The sequence below is a fragment of the Teleopsis dalmanni genome, chromosome 2, assembly GCF_002237135.1.
Source record: "Teleopsis dalmanni isolate 2A chromosome 2, ASM223713v2, whole genome shotgun sequence".
Lineage (NCBI taxonomy): Eukaryota > Metazoa > Arthropoda > Insecta > Diptera > Diopsidae > Teleopsis > Teleopsis dalmanni.
Window position 1 is genome coordinate 18893828 of NC_051847.1, and position 14530 is coordinate 18908357.

The 14530-nt window shown below is 32.1% G+C and overlaps 4 protein-coding genes across 6 annotated transcripts; 1 reads left to right on the forward strand and 3 right to left on the reverse strand.

The window, feature by feature from the left end:
* Positions 1-211: 211 nt before the first annotated feature.
* LOC119677674 (uncharacterized membrane protein DDB_G0293934-like) lies at positions 212-2261 on the reverse strand. The gene is made up of 2 exons (XM_038089122.1): positions 357-2261; positions 212-301 (listed from the first exon to the last, which is right to left on the reverse strand). The coding sequence occupies exons 1-2, from the start codon at positions 2064-2066 to the stop codon at positions 296-298; spliced, it is 1716 nt and encodes a 571-aa protein (XP_037945050.1). The 5' UTR covers positions 2067-2261; the 3' UTR covers positions 212-295.
* A 323-nt stretch (positions 2262-2584) lies between these two features.
* LOC119677675 (suppressor of Mek1-like) lies at positions 2585-5855 on the reverse strand. 3 transcript variants are annotated; one of them, XM_038089124.1, is made up of 2 exons: positions 5402-5855; positions 2585-4238 (listed from the first exon to the last, which is right to left on the reverse strand). In XM_038089124.1, the coding sequence occupies exon 2, from the start codon at positions 4107-4109 to the stop codon at positions 2616-2618; it is 1494 nt and encodes a 497-aa protein (XP_037945052.1). In that variant the 5' UTR covers positions 4110-4238; positions 5402-5855; the 3' UTR covers positions 2585-2615. The 3 variants fall into 3 exon arrangements, with proteins under 3 accessions (XP_037945052.1, XP_037945051.1, XP_037945053.1); XM_038089123.1 differs by having other exon boundaries at positions 2585-4272; XM_038089125.1 differs by lacking the exon at positions 5402-5855 and having other exon boundaries at positions 2745-2862; positions 2921-4401.
* Positions 5856-8521: 2666 nt separating this feature from the next.
* On the forward strand, positions 8522-8940 carry LOC119674039 (pre-mRNA 3' end processing protein WDR33-like; the record flags this gene model as incomplete). The annotated part of the gene is made up of 1 exon (XM_038085161.1): positions 8522-8940. A coding segment is annotated over one exon (402 nt), but the record flags the coding sequence as incomplete, so codon positions are not given.
* Positions 8941-9025: 85 nt separating this feature from the next.
* On the reverse strand, positions 9026-14218 carry LOC119677677. Its single transcript, XM_038089126.1, has 5 exons — positions 13569-14218; positions 12736-13505; positions 12579-12649; positions 10206-11334; positions 9026-9166 (listed from the first exon to the last, which is right to left on the reverse strand). The coding sequence occupies exons 1-2, from the start codon at positions 14104-14106 to the stop codon at positions 12754-12756; spliced, it is 1290 nt and encodes a 429-aa protein (XP_037945054.1). The 5' UTR covers positions 14107-14218; the 3' UTR covers positions 9026-9166; positions 10206-11334; positions 12579-12649; positions 12736-12753.
* Positions 14219-14530: the final 312 nt, after the last annotated feature.

Here is a 14530-nt window from a genome sequence, read left to right on the forward strand (position 1 = left end):
ATATTGCTAGTAGGGAAGTATTTTTCAGTATTTCTAGTGCCAGGTTTATGCTGAGAAATACCAACTTCGTGGTTTTTATTACGTTTAGTTTGATTATGCCTCGCACGGCAGTTCATCGGACGACGATTTCTACTTTCAATCAATTTTGTATTTGAAATTTTTCTAGGATGTTTTCTTTCTAAATCGAATGAAATGCTCGAATTGCTTTTAGCTAGTTTATCTTTTTGTAAACCCTGTTTTTTATCACTTTTCTGCAAAATACTATTTCCAGTTACGCAGTTGCTTTTCTCTGAGCTCATGTCTGTTGTATTATAGTCTTTATTGTTTAGAAAAAAATTAAAAGATGGCTGTTTTACCTGACGTCCAGTAGGCGATGAATTCCGTTTAGGTTGTGATGAATGAGCAGAATTATATCGATCTCTCTCTTTTTCAATGCAGTTGACATTGCTTCTTTTACTGACTGAATTGGGCACAGCTCCAGCTTTATTTCGACATGGTTCCTTTTCAGGGAAAAAATATATTGACTCAGTTTGAGAACGACTCTTTATTGTAACTTCAGAATCTCTTTCAAAGAAATTTAAGTGAGTTGGACTTTTTTCTTCTTTTTTTTCTTTTTTCGGCGGAGCTGGGTCAATATCCAAATAGGTTCTTGCTGTTATACTACTACCACTACTACCACTGGTATATGACTTGCTTTGTTGACTACTTAGACAGGGTTGCGCTTGACTCACATCCAAGTAAGTTGCAGTTGTTATACTTTTACTACTGGATTTATCTTTTATTGATCCGCTATTTTCTTTGTGCACACCGTGTTGAGTTCTATCAATTTCCAAAAACTTGTCACCATTTATTTCTCTATGTTGATTTGAAGCTTTTTTCGTGTTTTCAGTTTTTTGTTTTTCAACTTCAGAAGTGTTGCGCCCCATCTGCTTTTTTTCATTTTTATTTATTGATTCTTCGTTTTCTGTACGTACTTCCCCATTACATGGTGCATAATTAAAATCACTGTACTTTCTATTTTCAATGTTACGTGATATACTTCGACTATAACTGTCCTTGGAATGTGTACATTTTGTTTGTTTTCTACTTCTACCTGGTGTTTGTTCACCCCTCATCCCAAAATTCCTTCGTTGTTCTTCTTTAGGACAAACACAACCATTTCGACTACAACTAACCTCATTGGTATTACGTTTGCTATGATCACTATGATGACTGCGATAACTATGGTGACTATGATCACTTTGATGACTATGATCACTTTGATGACTATGATTATCACTACGATGACTATGATCACTACAATGACTGCGATGACTATGGTGGCTATGATCACTTTGATGACTATGAACATCACTATGATGACTATTATCTGTATTATCAGAGTTACTTTTACATTTGGTGTTATCTTTATATTTAGAGTCATCACTAGGTACCGTACTTATTTCTTTGGATGATTTTTGATTAAATACTATACCCGTTAATCTCTCTCTTGCAAAAGATGAAGAATCATTTTGAGAATTTGGAACTGTTATTGAAAGAGCCATGCGCAACGATGCATATTCTTGAGAATTGTCTTTATTTTCAAAGAAGTTATAGTTGGCATTTGCACTACGCGGTTCAACATCTGACCTTGCAATTTTATGTCCAGAATCAGAATTTTCATTATTTCGTGTATTGATATGTTTTTGTTCTGAAGACGACATATTATTCCTTATAGTTACTATGCTTGGTCTTATAGGAATGGTACAGTATATAGAATTGTCAGGTTCTTTTTGGTTCGTAAGGTTAGGTGGAGGTTCTTTCGGTGAGTGAGGTTTACGTTGATAGTTAGAATTTTGTGTATGATCTTCTCGTGAGTGATTTAACCGTTGATTGCCATTATTTAAGCTGTGTTCCTTATTTAATGAAGCCAATCCTTTGTAATACAAGTCGGCTGGGCTTCTATGTCTGTTTTTTTTACCAATCGTTATTCTTTTGCTATTAATTGATGGATATCGAAATGCCACTTCAAAACCTACTACTGGAGGTCTGCAATAACAACCTGGTAGGCGACTGCCCATAGACATTATTGATATAAATTTATATGTATCTTCATTAAATACACTTTACATATTTAACATTTAACGATAAATATGGTTAATTACACTACACTTAAAATAGCAGCTGAGCTTCTTATTGCACGGAGTAATTTAAATAGCAACATTATAATTTTGACATTGCCAAATGTATGTATCAGAAATTTATGTAACAACCATTTTTAAATAATTTCTATAATTTAATTTTTTTTGTTTTGACATATACGAATAAGTTAATTTTCTGACAAAAATATCATAGAATTCTTTAAAAAATGTATATCTTTAATGCTATATTTTAAGTCCGAATGCAGACAATAAACATTTGCAATTAAAAGATACAATGAGCAACTTAAGAAAATTTTCGATCTACAGTTGCGATATTATATATACTTAACATATTATATGTACATATATATAATCATGTTTCTTATACCCAATACTGTCAAAGTTCTTATATTTCTTAATAGTCAAGCATTTAGCTCATGAAAAATATTACTTATTCCAATGTTAATGAAAAATATTTGCACTTACCAACTATTTTTATTCAATTTTATTGTTAACGTCACAAAGCTCATTTTTGTCGACTTCTGATTTAACGGATATATATGAGTTACTATTCTGTAGTAGTTTAATTTTATCGGATCTGGAACAGCAAGCTCTTCCTGACGAGTTGCTTGGCACAGCCTTGCACTTATAGCAAACGGTCTCCTCTGAAGCCTGCGGAAAATACGCTGCAAATGGTTCCCCAAAACCGTTGCACTGTTCTACATCAGCATGTGATGAAAAACTGCAATGCTTTAATTTACAATTGTTTTCATTTATTGTCGGTTGTACGCAACACTTACATTTGTTTGGCTTTGGACAGGCAAAGTTATTTGTACAATAGTTTGTTGATGCTTCCATAGGAAATGGATAAGGATTAAAGCACATATTGCCACACTGCGGATAGCAATATCCCGAACAGTAATATGGATTATAATAGGTTGGACAATAGGATGGACTTTGCCCACATTCACTCTGCATACCGTAATTACCACTATATGAAGAACGAGATGAGCAGTTAGAACTACAATGACGAGTAAAAGAATCACAGCAAGGACTATTATAATGAATACTAGCATTAGAGCCATCGTCTTCGCTAGTATCACTAAAACACGAATCTTCATCTGATTCATTGTAATGTAAAATTTGTTGAATAACACAGCCTTTTGTAAGATTTTCAACTGGTAACGGTGGAGGTGGTTGCTTACAACATTTTCTTCTAAAACTCCATTTACTTTTACGCCTGCACATTGCAGTCTCTAAAAGTTTTCCCATTAACTGACGCTTCAATTTTTCTATACCATTTGGTGCCTTAAGACTTGTAAGTGTTGGAAGAGAACAACTCTGTTTTAGATAATTGTTATAAGGTTGACTGTCTTCATCTTCACTGGTATCTCCGCTTTTATGGGTAGTTCCATTTGAACTGGAATTCGCTTGATAACTAGTATTAGAAGCCTTATCGTAGTTACGTCTACGGCCAGATTCAGAATTTTCAGTTTTTTTTTTATTTTTAGATTGATTTTCCACGTCTGTTTCACTTGATTCATTTACAAAACTTTGGCGTACACTATCTTTCAAATTTGGCTTATCCTTGATGTCGACCCACTTAGTCAATGCAATAAACTTGTAATCATCCAATTTATTATTTGTATCATCGGTTGAATTATTATTGTTGGAGTTTTTTAACTGTTTTGCTTTATTCACATTTTTCCTTTCATTTTCTTCAAATGAAGAGGAGCTTTTATCTTTAAATTCCGATATGACGATTTCGTCAGAAACATCACTTAAGTCAGATTTTTTTGACTTACTTGATACACTCGATTTTTGAGATTCAATTTTCTTAGTAGCATCACTTTCTTTACTTGAATCGGTTTCAACATTGCGAATTTCAATTTCAGCAAACTTTCCTGCTCCTTTTAAGCGCTGACCATTAGCTCCTTCTGTTTTAGAATTTTTATATCCAGAAACTTTTTTGTTCTTTTTCGACTCCATTTTTTATGCCTTCAGATAATGTTTACATTACTTTTTCAACAGAATTAATACAATTTTTTTATTAATCATCGGCTTAATTGAGAGGATTTTCTCATGTGATTGTTATAGATGAGCGTTTGATTTTGTTCACTTAGAATATATAGCGGATGTACTAGAACCATTTCTTAAATAATAGTTAATAGTAACTTCTGTCTGTAGAAAATTCTTTTAAAATGCTAACATATTTGCATCATTCAGACAGAATTTATAAAACTATTTTATTGGTAGGATGTATATTAACAGAAAATTTTTAAAAATGAATCCAAAATTATTACAAATATTCTAATTTTGTTAGTGAAACTAAGTACATAGAAAAAAATATACAAAAAAAATTTGTGACTTAACAAGCAGAGAAATGTTTTTAAATTCTCTAATTTTTTTGCTTTTACTTGTAAAACAGTAGTTAGATATATATTTTAGATATATTCATATATATAAACATTCACTTAACAAAAACCACTTACGTTTATCACGTTACAAACTTTTTTATTTGTATGTTTATGGTAAAACACTCAGAAAGAATATTTTGGCACTTTGTAGAGTATTTGAAAAGTGTTTAATTGTAATAACCTGGCAGCACTTCCGATTTGTCATAATTGTTTTGACATTTCTTATCAAATACCAGCTGATAGCACATTATATGCTGAGATTAGATAGCGCTAAATGCGTAACAATCGCATAAGGTTTAAATATATAACGAAAATTTTATTAAAGATATTACCGTGTCGGATCATTTAATCTTGCATTTATTTGGAATTTTTAAGTTTAAATGGAACGAATGCACCTTTAAAATTTTTAAACAACTTGGGTGATATTGCCAAATGAATGATTGATATTAAACAAGGATGAGAATCTATAAGTTCACACACACGGAAAAGTGATGTATGTTAACATACAGGTATGTAAACATGTTTTACAAAAATAAAACAATTTTTGTTAACAATTATCTTTTTAGGAGTGGTGTAATAAATAATACACGGGAGAATATATCTCTCGTAATTGTTAAATCAAACAATGCTGCAGTGAAAAATTGAATTATAGCAAATAATAAAAACAAATTTAAGAGTTATGCATCATGTAGATGACAACCATAGACTCACAAAGTGTGGCTGCCTCATAATTATGTTTTTCCATGTAAACCACATTTAGTAACTGCACAAGACATACACTTGAAATACTTGTGTATTATATCAAGCAACGGCTTAATTGAATTTAACAAATTTTAAAGTGAATGAATTAATTACAAAACTTACCATGTAAAAGAAATATGTCACTTCTTTCCCATTGTGAATTGTTAATGCTTATCCATTATCCTCTAACAGCAGCCACGGTAAAAGCCGCACGGGGAACAGCAGCTATACGATGGATAATAACAGCACGATGTCCTACATGGCGAACAACAAGAGATACGTGGATAACACATATTTGGAGTACATGGCGCGCGAGGATAATAACAGGAATAGTAACTAGGGCAGCAAGCCATTTTTTTACTAAATTTTTGAAATATTGGTTGAAAGCGATATCTAAGATGATAGATGGATATTTGCTCCAAGGGTACCGTTGGATCTTTGCTCTGTTTAAACGGTACACTCTTCGCATAAACTTTAGTTTTTATTTCACTCATAAACAATTTTCTATTTTTACTGTTCAGTTCTTGCTTGCAGCCTCACACCATAAGGTCATAATTTATTTAAAGTCTCCTCTTTAAATTATTGCATTCAAATATATTAAATTCTGTTGCATAAATATGAAATGAATTCCAAACAAAAATTGATTTTGACCAAAACAAATAAATTTTGAAAAACACCAATACGAAACACACTACCGAAACCAAAATTTTTTCTAAATATATTTTTCAGACAAATGTCTGACATTTTTGGATTTAACATAAGCCAAGATCACTTAATGAAAAATACTTATAAAACAATTTTTTCTCAAACAAGTTATTCAGATATATTATATTTTAAGAATTATTTACGGAAGAATAGACGTTTTTGATGACAAATATTTGGCGACATCTGAAATGCAATTAATTAAAAATGATTTTGGATTTCAACATTTTGATACTATTATCCCCTTTTCAATTCGATATGAATATATCAACTTAAAACACAAATTTCTTAATTAAAAATCATTTGTAAATAAAAGAAACCGATTCTTAACGTATATGACTATTATTGCTATAGTCCAATTGCGTGGAATAGAATAATCAATGACTCAATGACATACCAGAGAAAATCTTCTCTGGTACATACTGTCGCTACAATTGTTGGTAACATTAAGGGTGGTTTATTTGAATGGAATACAGTTAGTTATATATATATATACATACTATAGCTTAATCGTTCATTGCGGTAAGCAATGAATTTCCTTAACTTTATTTTTGATATTTCTATCTACAGTAACCAGTTACTATAGTTCAATCTAGCGATCTATTTATAGTAGCTTATTATACAAAGTTCATCTATACAATTGAGAATTGGACTACTGAAATGCAAAGATTTGTACTTAGAAAGAAATTTTGAGCACTTAAAAATTATTTGTTACGGATAACGTTAGGATAAGACGTAAGTGGAAACTAAATATTCTGGAAGGATTTCTAATTAAATCATTTCTAGCATATGAAACTAAGCTTTTGTGGAAGACAGATCAATTGCCATTAAAGAAATGATTCGATTTTTTAAAACACGTCATGAAATTTTGAATTACCCTCATATTTTATCCGGGTATCTTTGTGTCAGTTTTAAATTTATGTATTCTAAGCGCTGAACTTTCTCATATACAATGTATTCATCCTTAAATATCCTCGATATGAATATCAAATACATTTGTACTGACTTAATTCTTTTGTATCCGAGGAAAGATACTCTTTTAAAATACTTGCTTCAGTACTGATAATTTTGCCGATGTGCTTGAAAATTTACAACTCTTTACTTGTATTGTCATACTTAAACGTTCTCTTAACTACTCGTATCAATACTTTTAATCAAAGAAGATATTACTGGATTCACACTAGTTTTGTTGTGATCGCAGCTGTCAATTGTCGTTGATTTCAATGAAAAATGAAAATTTTTGACAGCTAACAAGACAAACAAGCAAAACTCTCATGTGAACAGTGGCGTAACTACAGGGAAGCAACTGGAAGCAACGCTTTCGGGCCCCCGAATTTAGGGGGCCCCACTGTAAATGTTTGTAAACGTTTTTTGTTGTTATAACTTCATATTGCATTTTATAAAAGATACGTAAATTTTAAATTTAAAGTACATAATATGTATGTACTTCAAATAAAATATTAAATCTATTTATAAAATAAAAAAGTTTTTCTAAGAAAAGTATGTGTCTTAATCGAGAGTTTATATGGAAGGTATATCTAGATTTAAACCCATTTGAAAATAATTTTGTATGTTGTCTTTTGCAAATATCAGTACTGTATACACCAAATTCTATTTAAATACCTTTATTAAAAACGGAGAAACCTCATATCCGATTGTTAAGTTTACATATATCACAGCTACAAGAAATAGACGTCCAATTTCAATCAAATCAAATGGTGAACAGGGTCGGCTAAAAGTGTGTGTGTAAAGTTTTATTCGAAGAGTTCAAAAGCTGAGAGAGTAGTTTGAACTGATACTGTACTGATATATACTTAATGGTATTTCCGACGTTTCCTTTAATACGTTACGAAAATCTTGACAAACCTTATATACCCTTTTCTCATTTTTCGTGTAAAGAGTATAAAAAGAGGGGCCCCTTAGTATGTTGATAGGGGCCCTTTAGTTAGAATTTGCTTACAGGCCTAAAAAATGTAGTTACGCCACTGCATGTGAATATGTAGTAATATAGAAAAAGCTATAAAGTAATCGCTCTTTCTGTTAAATATTATATACGACAATATGTATTGTCTTTGTCTAATTAAAGAATTATTATTTTGCCATTAACAACCGTAAGTATGGATAGTATATTATCAACTATTCAGTTTCACTTTATATACGTACTAATGATTTTCTTTGCCAGATGATTATATACAAATAATGATTACTTTAGATTACCAAATATCTTTTAGTATTTTACTTCAAATACACGTAAAGTACTTTACTTTACTTTAATCTAATAATAAAAAAGTGTATATGAAATATCAAACATACGTGTTTAATTTAACAAAAAGACTTAACTATAAATAATAGAAATGCTTAATACTTACCCATGTATATTTTTGTACGTTCAAAGATTTCAAGTGCAACTCCTTTCAGTAACATACGCGGCAGCAGTAATCTCTACATCCGCAAAAATGATTTGGTGGTAATGTTTTATGGCAATTGTAGCGAGTTACCAGACAGTTGTTTGTACAATACTCTCGTCTGTAATAATCATTGCTGCATACTGAATATGGTCCACAGGGTGCACAAGGTCCACATGGACCGCATGGTCCGCAAGGTCCACATGGACCGCAAGGTCCACATGGTCCGCATGGTCCACATGGTCCGCAAGGTCCACATGGTCCACATGGTCCGCAAGGTCCACATGGTCCGCAAGGTCCACATGGTCCGCAAGGTCCACATGGTCCGCATGGTCCACATGGGCCGCAAGGGTTACATGGTCCGCATCCTCCGCATGGACCACAAGGTCCGCATGGTCCACAAGGCCCGCATGGTCCGCAAGGACTGCATGGTGAGCATGGAGAGCATGGTGAACAGGGGGCCGCACAAACCGGGCGTTCACAACAACCCATATTTAATATTTATTTAATTTACTCTTCAAAAATTGCAACGCAATAGTAGCAGATTATTTTAAATCACTTTATTATTTTACTATCTATGTTTATGTGTTGATCTTGCACGGTCGATTTTGATATACTGTCTAAATTGATTTTTTTAGAATTTAAAACTTAGTACATTCTGTACAACCTTTGACTCCTCAACCTAACTGTTTCGGTTCCAATTGTCCAAAATGTACCGTTTTAATTCGTTTATTAGCCCGCGTTTGCCTCAATGCATTCTACAATACTTTTTGCACTCTTCCTGAAAATATAAATATAGTTCAAAATATATTAGTTTATTATTAATTATTTAAAGTATATATAAAAAAGAAAATTTTACTTTTTTTTGACGCTAAAAACTTGGATGTGTAAATAAATTATTTATGATAAAGAACAACACGTTTTATAACACGCACAGATGTGTTGAATGATTTAATGTATTTACAGAGAAAATCACCTTAAATATGAAAAAATTTCCTTTAATTCATTAAAATACATCTACTTTTTAAACAAGTTGCTAATTTTATTCCTAATAAATTATTTTAACATCATCATCATTCATCTATCTCCTATTTGACCTGCCTCTACTAGGATCAACAAACGATCTTATTGTAAATGCTCCTTATGGCACTTTTCTTATTTTGTGTACTTACCCATATAGAATTCCGAAACTCGAGCTTCTTACAACCAAAAAAGTATTTTATTAATATCGATTCATCAAAATAACTACAAAAGCTCTATCAAACTCAATCGAGATTTCCTAAACAAAAACATCTTTAATACCAATATCAAACATTTAGTTTACAGGTTTTGGTTAGCTTACTTTTTTGCTCTCTTTAAGGTACAAGCACCACCAATATCTTTAATCTGCTTCAGTGGTATGAAATCTCCACTCATCAACCCCCTACATTACTACTGTTTTCGTAACATTGTCTACACAGATTCTTGATAATATTTCTGTGTTTCATAGCAACCACGTTCGCTCCAACGTTATAGAATTACTGCATATAACCTTCTGTCTTTAGTATGATCTATTTACTTTGTCTTGATAAATTAAAATTTCTAAATGTATAATATATTCCATTAACATGTATTTTTAACCTTGATTATTGCAGTGGGGATCTCAGCACTTTGGTCTTAACGGCCTAATCTGCAATCTGCAAAATCTTAGTAGACTATTACAGATATTAGTAGACTACAACATTTACTACGCTATAGTCGTAAGTTTTTACTATAGTTCCGCAACATAATAGTCGTTTATTATTTATTTAGTAATTGTTATAAAAAAAAGCAGAACTTACCCTTAACAGTAAGAAACTCACGAACCGTTATCTTCGCCATTACTTTCATTTCCAGAATTCTCTGAACAAGAACAGGAGCTGGAACTGGAACTGGAACTAACGCAACAACACAGTCCGGAATTTTTTTTATATTTAGGGTCAGAAGTTACGTTTCGCAATGTGTATGAATTGTAATTTTGTGCTCTATTGTCATTGCAAGGTTGAAAAATGATTTGACAGTTTTGAGGTTCTTTTTTCTTTTTGCGGCAACAGCAGCAGCCTCCTTCCTTATTCTCAAGACAACAAGACATATCGGGTGTAATTTTACAATGATCTAAAAATGACAACCTTGCATGTGATATTTTTGAATATGAACAGCATGGGTCACATTTATAATTTTGTGCCCCTTGTGGTATACAGCACATGACGACAGGATACATAGGGATCGGACACTCGTTTGTTTTAGTATGTTTCGTTCTGGTATATAATGTCTTCATACTGGTGTCTGAGTTTTTATGTTGTTCAGAACAAGAACAAGAACAACAACAACAACAACAGCATTCATCAGAATCAGTCAGATCGAGCGTCGAATCTATGCAGTGCACAATATCATCTAAAATACAGCCTTCTCTCTCATGACCAACTAGTGCTGGTGGCGGTGGTTGAACACAATTTTGCTGCTTAGAACAACAACGATTTTTTTTATTAGTCTTCGTCAATAAGTCAATTAGTTCTCGTTTAAGCACTTCATTGTTATTCGTTTGTTTATTCAGCGGTGTAGTCGTTGGTAAACTTTCTTCTTCGTAGGGTGGAAACTCAATTTTAGTGTTCTGACTTTGTTGTCCTGTCGATACTGCTGGTTCTGACACTGAAGTTCTTACTCCATCTTTATTGAGTAAACCCATTTTGATAAATTTGTCAACAGTTATAGTCTTCGTGCAAGTCTGTATTGTGTTTGATATTGATCATTCACAACCCATGGACGCATAAATTAATAATCACAGGCACACATTTTTAATATATTTTTTTAATATTATTTTTTATATTTTCCTAATATTTTCGTTCACACATTTCAGACTAGACAATATACCGTCCACAGTGATAGTTTAGTGCATATAGGAAATGATGGTCTTACCCTATGCAGGAATCACTAAAATTTTGCAATTTAATTCATTATTAAGGATAAATTAAATATGAGAATTGAATATGTTAATATTTTTTTTAATTACAATTGACAGGAAAAACAAAAATAAAAAATAAAAACAAATAAAACAATAAATATTTATAAAGGTAAGGTTTTTACAAATACAAATTCTTATTCAATTTTATAAACGAATAAAACCAAAAAAGGCCTTTCCTTTTTTATTCTATTTAACTTATATGCATAATTTAAATATAAGATTTGAACTGAATTAAATTAGAATAGGATCTAATAGATGTTACAATAGATGTAAATTAGATCTAAATAAGTTTGTTTTGTCTTAAACGAGTCTATATGCTATGTACGTCTATATTCATCGAAGGTACTTTTCATAAACTTTAATAAGAATTTAACAAAACCAATTATATTGTCTGCAGAAACGACACGGATCTGGAATGATAACAAAAATAAAATAATATGTCTTTACTTAATCTACTCAAAATAAGAGTTAACATTAATATTCTTAATGTTTTCAATATTCTTAATCTTCAGATCAGTCTCCATAGCTCCTTTATTGACGATTTCCAATTATTGAAACATAAAGATCGCTGAGAAGCTAAATGCACTCTACAGAAACTGAGGCCTGGAATTTAAGTAGAACAATTCATAACACAGAACTTTCTAGAACGAGATATATATCTAAGAAACCTGATTACTAAGAAAAGTACACTCTACTAATGCAAAACTATGGATCGAATTTCTAATTAGCTTCAAATCTCAAATAACACGTACAGTAATTTACGAAAAACAGCAATATAATATTAAGACTCACAACGAAGATGGTACTCATACCATTTAATGGTGGGAATATTAAGTAACTAATATATAGAATTATGGAATTTATCAATAATATCTTGTGTCTGATTCTAAACAGTTAGGTAACAAATTCGCCCAAAAAATTATGAAGCACCACAATACGTAAGAAACGTAAATATTATAAATATAAAGACTTGAATATAGTTTCAATTAAACAATATTATAAAGTCAATGCTCTGAACGTGCCGCCAAGATAGATGAACATTCCAAATTTAGCATTATAAAAAAAATCAACGAAATTAATTAACAGAAAGTTTTATAATTAATTAGTTCCATTTACATAATATTCGTATATAGTACGGATTGGACGATTTGCAATTTTTAACCATTTTTTTGAAACTCTAAATTACTTAAACTTCTTCAATTATTCTACTCACCATTTACAGCAGTCGTAAGCTTGATAATTACCACATAACAATTATTAATATCACAAGACCCTCGATTAGATCTAAATCCCGTGCAACAATTAAAATAAACACAGTTATAATCAATATTTAAGACGGAGCACTGGAAAATGCACTTGAAACTACTTACCATTTTCGGTGACTCTGATCAGCGGTTGAAAGTTTGGCAATACAGAAAGCCATTACAACTGGGTCCTGCACAGCAATTAAAATACCCACAACTGCAATCAATATTTAGAACGGAGCATGGGAATGCACTTGAAGCATCACAACACATAGGTTTCCAACATGGATTTGGGCCGCATGGACTTGGACCACAACAACCGTTGCCTGAACAACACGGATCACATGAATCACATGGACCACATGGACTACATGGACCACATGGACTACATGGACCACATGGACCACATGGGCCACCTGGACCACATGGACCACATGGACCACATAAACCACATGGACCACATGAACCACATGGATCACATGGACCACATGGGCCACATGGCCCACAAGGACCACATGGACCACATGGTCCACATGGTCCACATGGTCCACATGACCCAAATGCACCACATGGACCATAAGGACCACGTGGGATATTAACACAACAACCACATTTCAATGGGCAACCACAGCATGGATCGCATCCACAGCTGGTCGGTTCATTACAACATCCCGTACAACAGCCGCTTAAAAGGTTTTGTTGCATGCAATGTAAAAGCTCCCGTTTTAGTTTCTCGGTAATATCTATAATAGGTAAATGCTGTGGTGTTGCTAAGGCCTGCTGTGGATCATTTGGTGTTTTGTAAGGCATTGAAAAGTTTTGAAATTGTATTCCTTCGACTTGTAGTGGTTTTGTACGTGGCATAGAGTCAATAAATTTATTTCTCTTCTTTAACTCTGAAAAAATTTCATGGCTTTTTAATTTTTGTAAAAATTACAATTTATAATTATAAAAATTACCTTGCTGTAAGTTTGGAATTTCAAAATAATTATTTGCCACCACATCTTTATGACCTTCATGGTCACTGTGTTTTATATGTTTGTTTTCTTCAGGGACATTTCTCATTTTGAATAGAGCTTTATCAATTTTCGGCTTCTCAAATGCTCTATACCTGACAGATGCAAATAATGTGTGATATCCAAGTTCAGTTGGATAAGTGTAGTCTCCGCTTCTAAATAAACTTAAATGAAATAAATGTTGTAAATTATGTGATTTACGAAATTCTCTTAAATCCTTTAAATTGTCGAAATTAAAATCACCGTCTCCCTTTCCTTTTAGGTTGTCGTCGTCCCCTTCGTCGTCTGAGTTGTTGTCTCCGGAATCGTTACTAGAAGTTTCAAGTGAAGATCCGTCTACATCATTTTCATTCTGCGACTGATTATTTAAGTCTTTTTTGTCATATGAACAATCTAATCCAGTTTTAGCATCAATATGTCGACATTTAATTGTTATTGCAGCTTTAGGAACAAATGGCTTAGAAAGTACTGCATTATTCATACTACTTCACTTGAAGATCTTACTTTAAGTGCACATAATTTCCGTTAGTATGAAAGCAACAAATATTTTGTGGTGAAGCCAAAAATGATGTATATATGGAAATAAATTTATTCAAAATTAATTCTTATATAAAAAACTTTAATAAAATTAAGCTTGACAGAAAACTGAAAAAAAATTTAAACATTTTCTTTTATCAACGCATTTAATAAAACTTGCCTATTTCAAGAGCCTATTTGCCTATTTTTTACCATACCCAACCATTATTTATATATTAAAAATCCACATAATTTTATTTCGACTAACGTAGACAACAGTTTGAGCTTTCGGACACTTTCTTCCTGATTTCTTGGTTCAAATTGCTGAGATTTGATACAATCTTTTGGGTAGCATATCACAATCTTGCTAAATACATGGTATCATTTTT

Excerpts from the sequence above, each read along its gene's own strand:
- LOC119677674 (XM_038089122.1), bottom strand. The coding sequence starts at position 2,066 with ATGTCTATGGGCAGTCGCCTACCAGGTTGTTATTGCAGACCTCCAGTA.
- LOC119677675 (XM_038089124.1), bottom strand. The coding sequence starts at position 4,109 with ATGGAGTCGAAAAAGAACAAAAAAGTTTCTGGATATAAAAATTCTAAA.
- LOC119677677 (XM_038089126.1), bottom strand. The coding sequence starts at position 14,106 with ATGAATAATGCAGTACTTTCTAAGCCATTTGTTCCTAAAGCTGCAATA. Across the intron at positions 13,506-13,568 it reads AATTCCAAACTTACAGCAAG|AGTTAAAGAAGAGAAATAAA; the intron begins GTAATTTTTATA and ends AAATTTTTTCAG.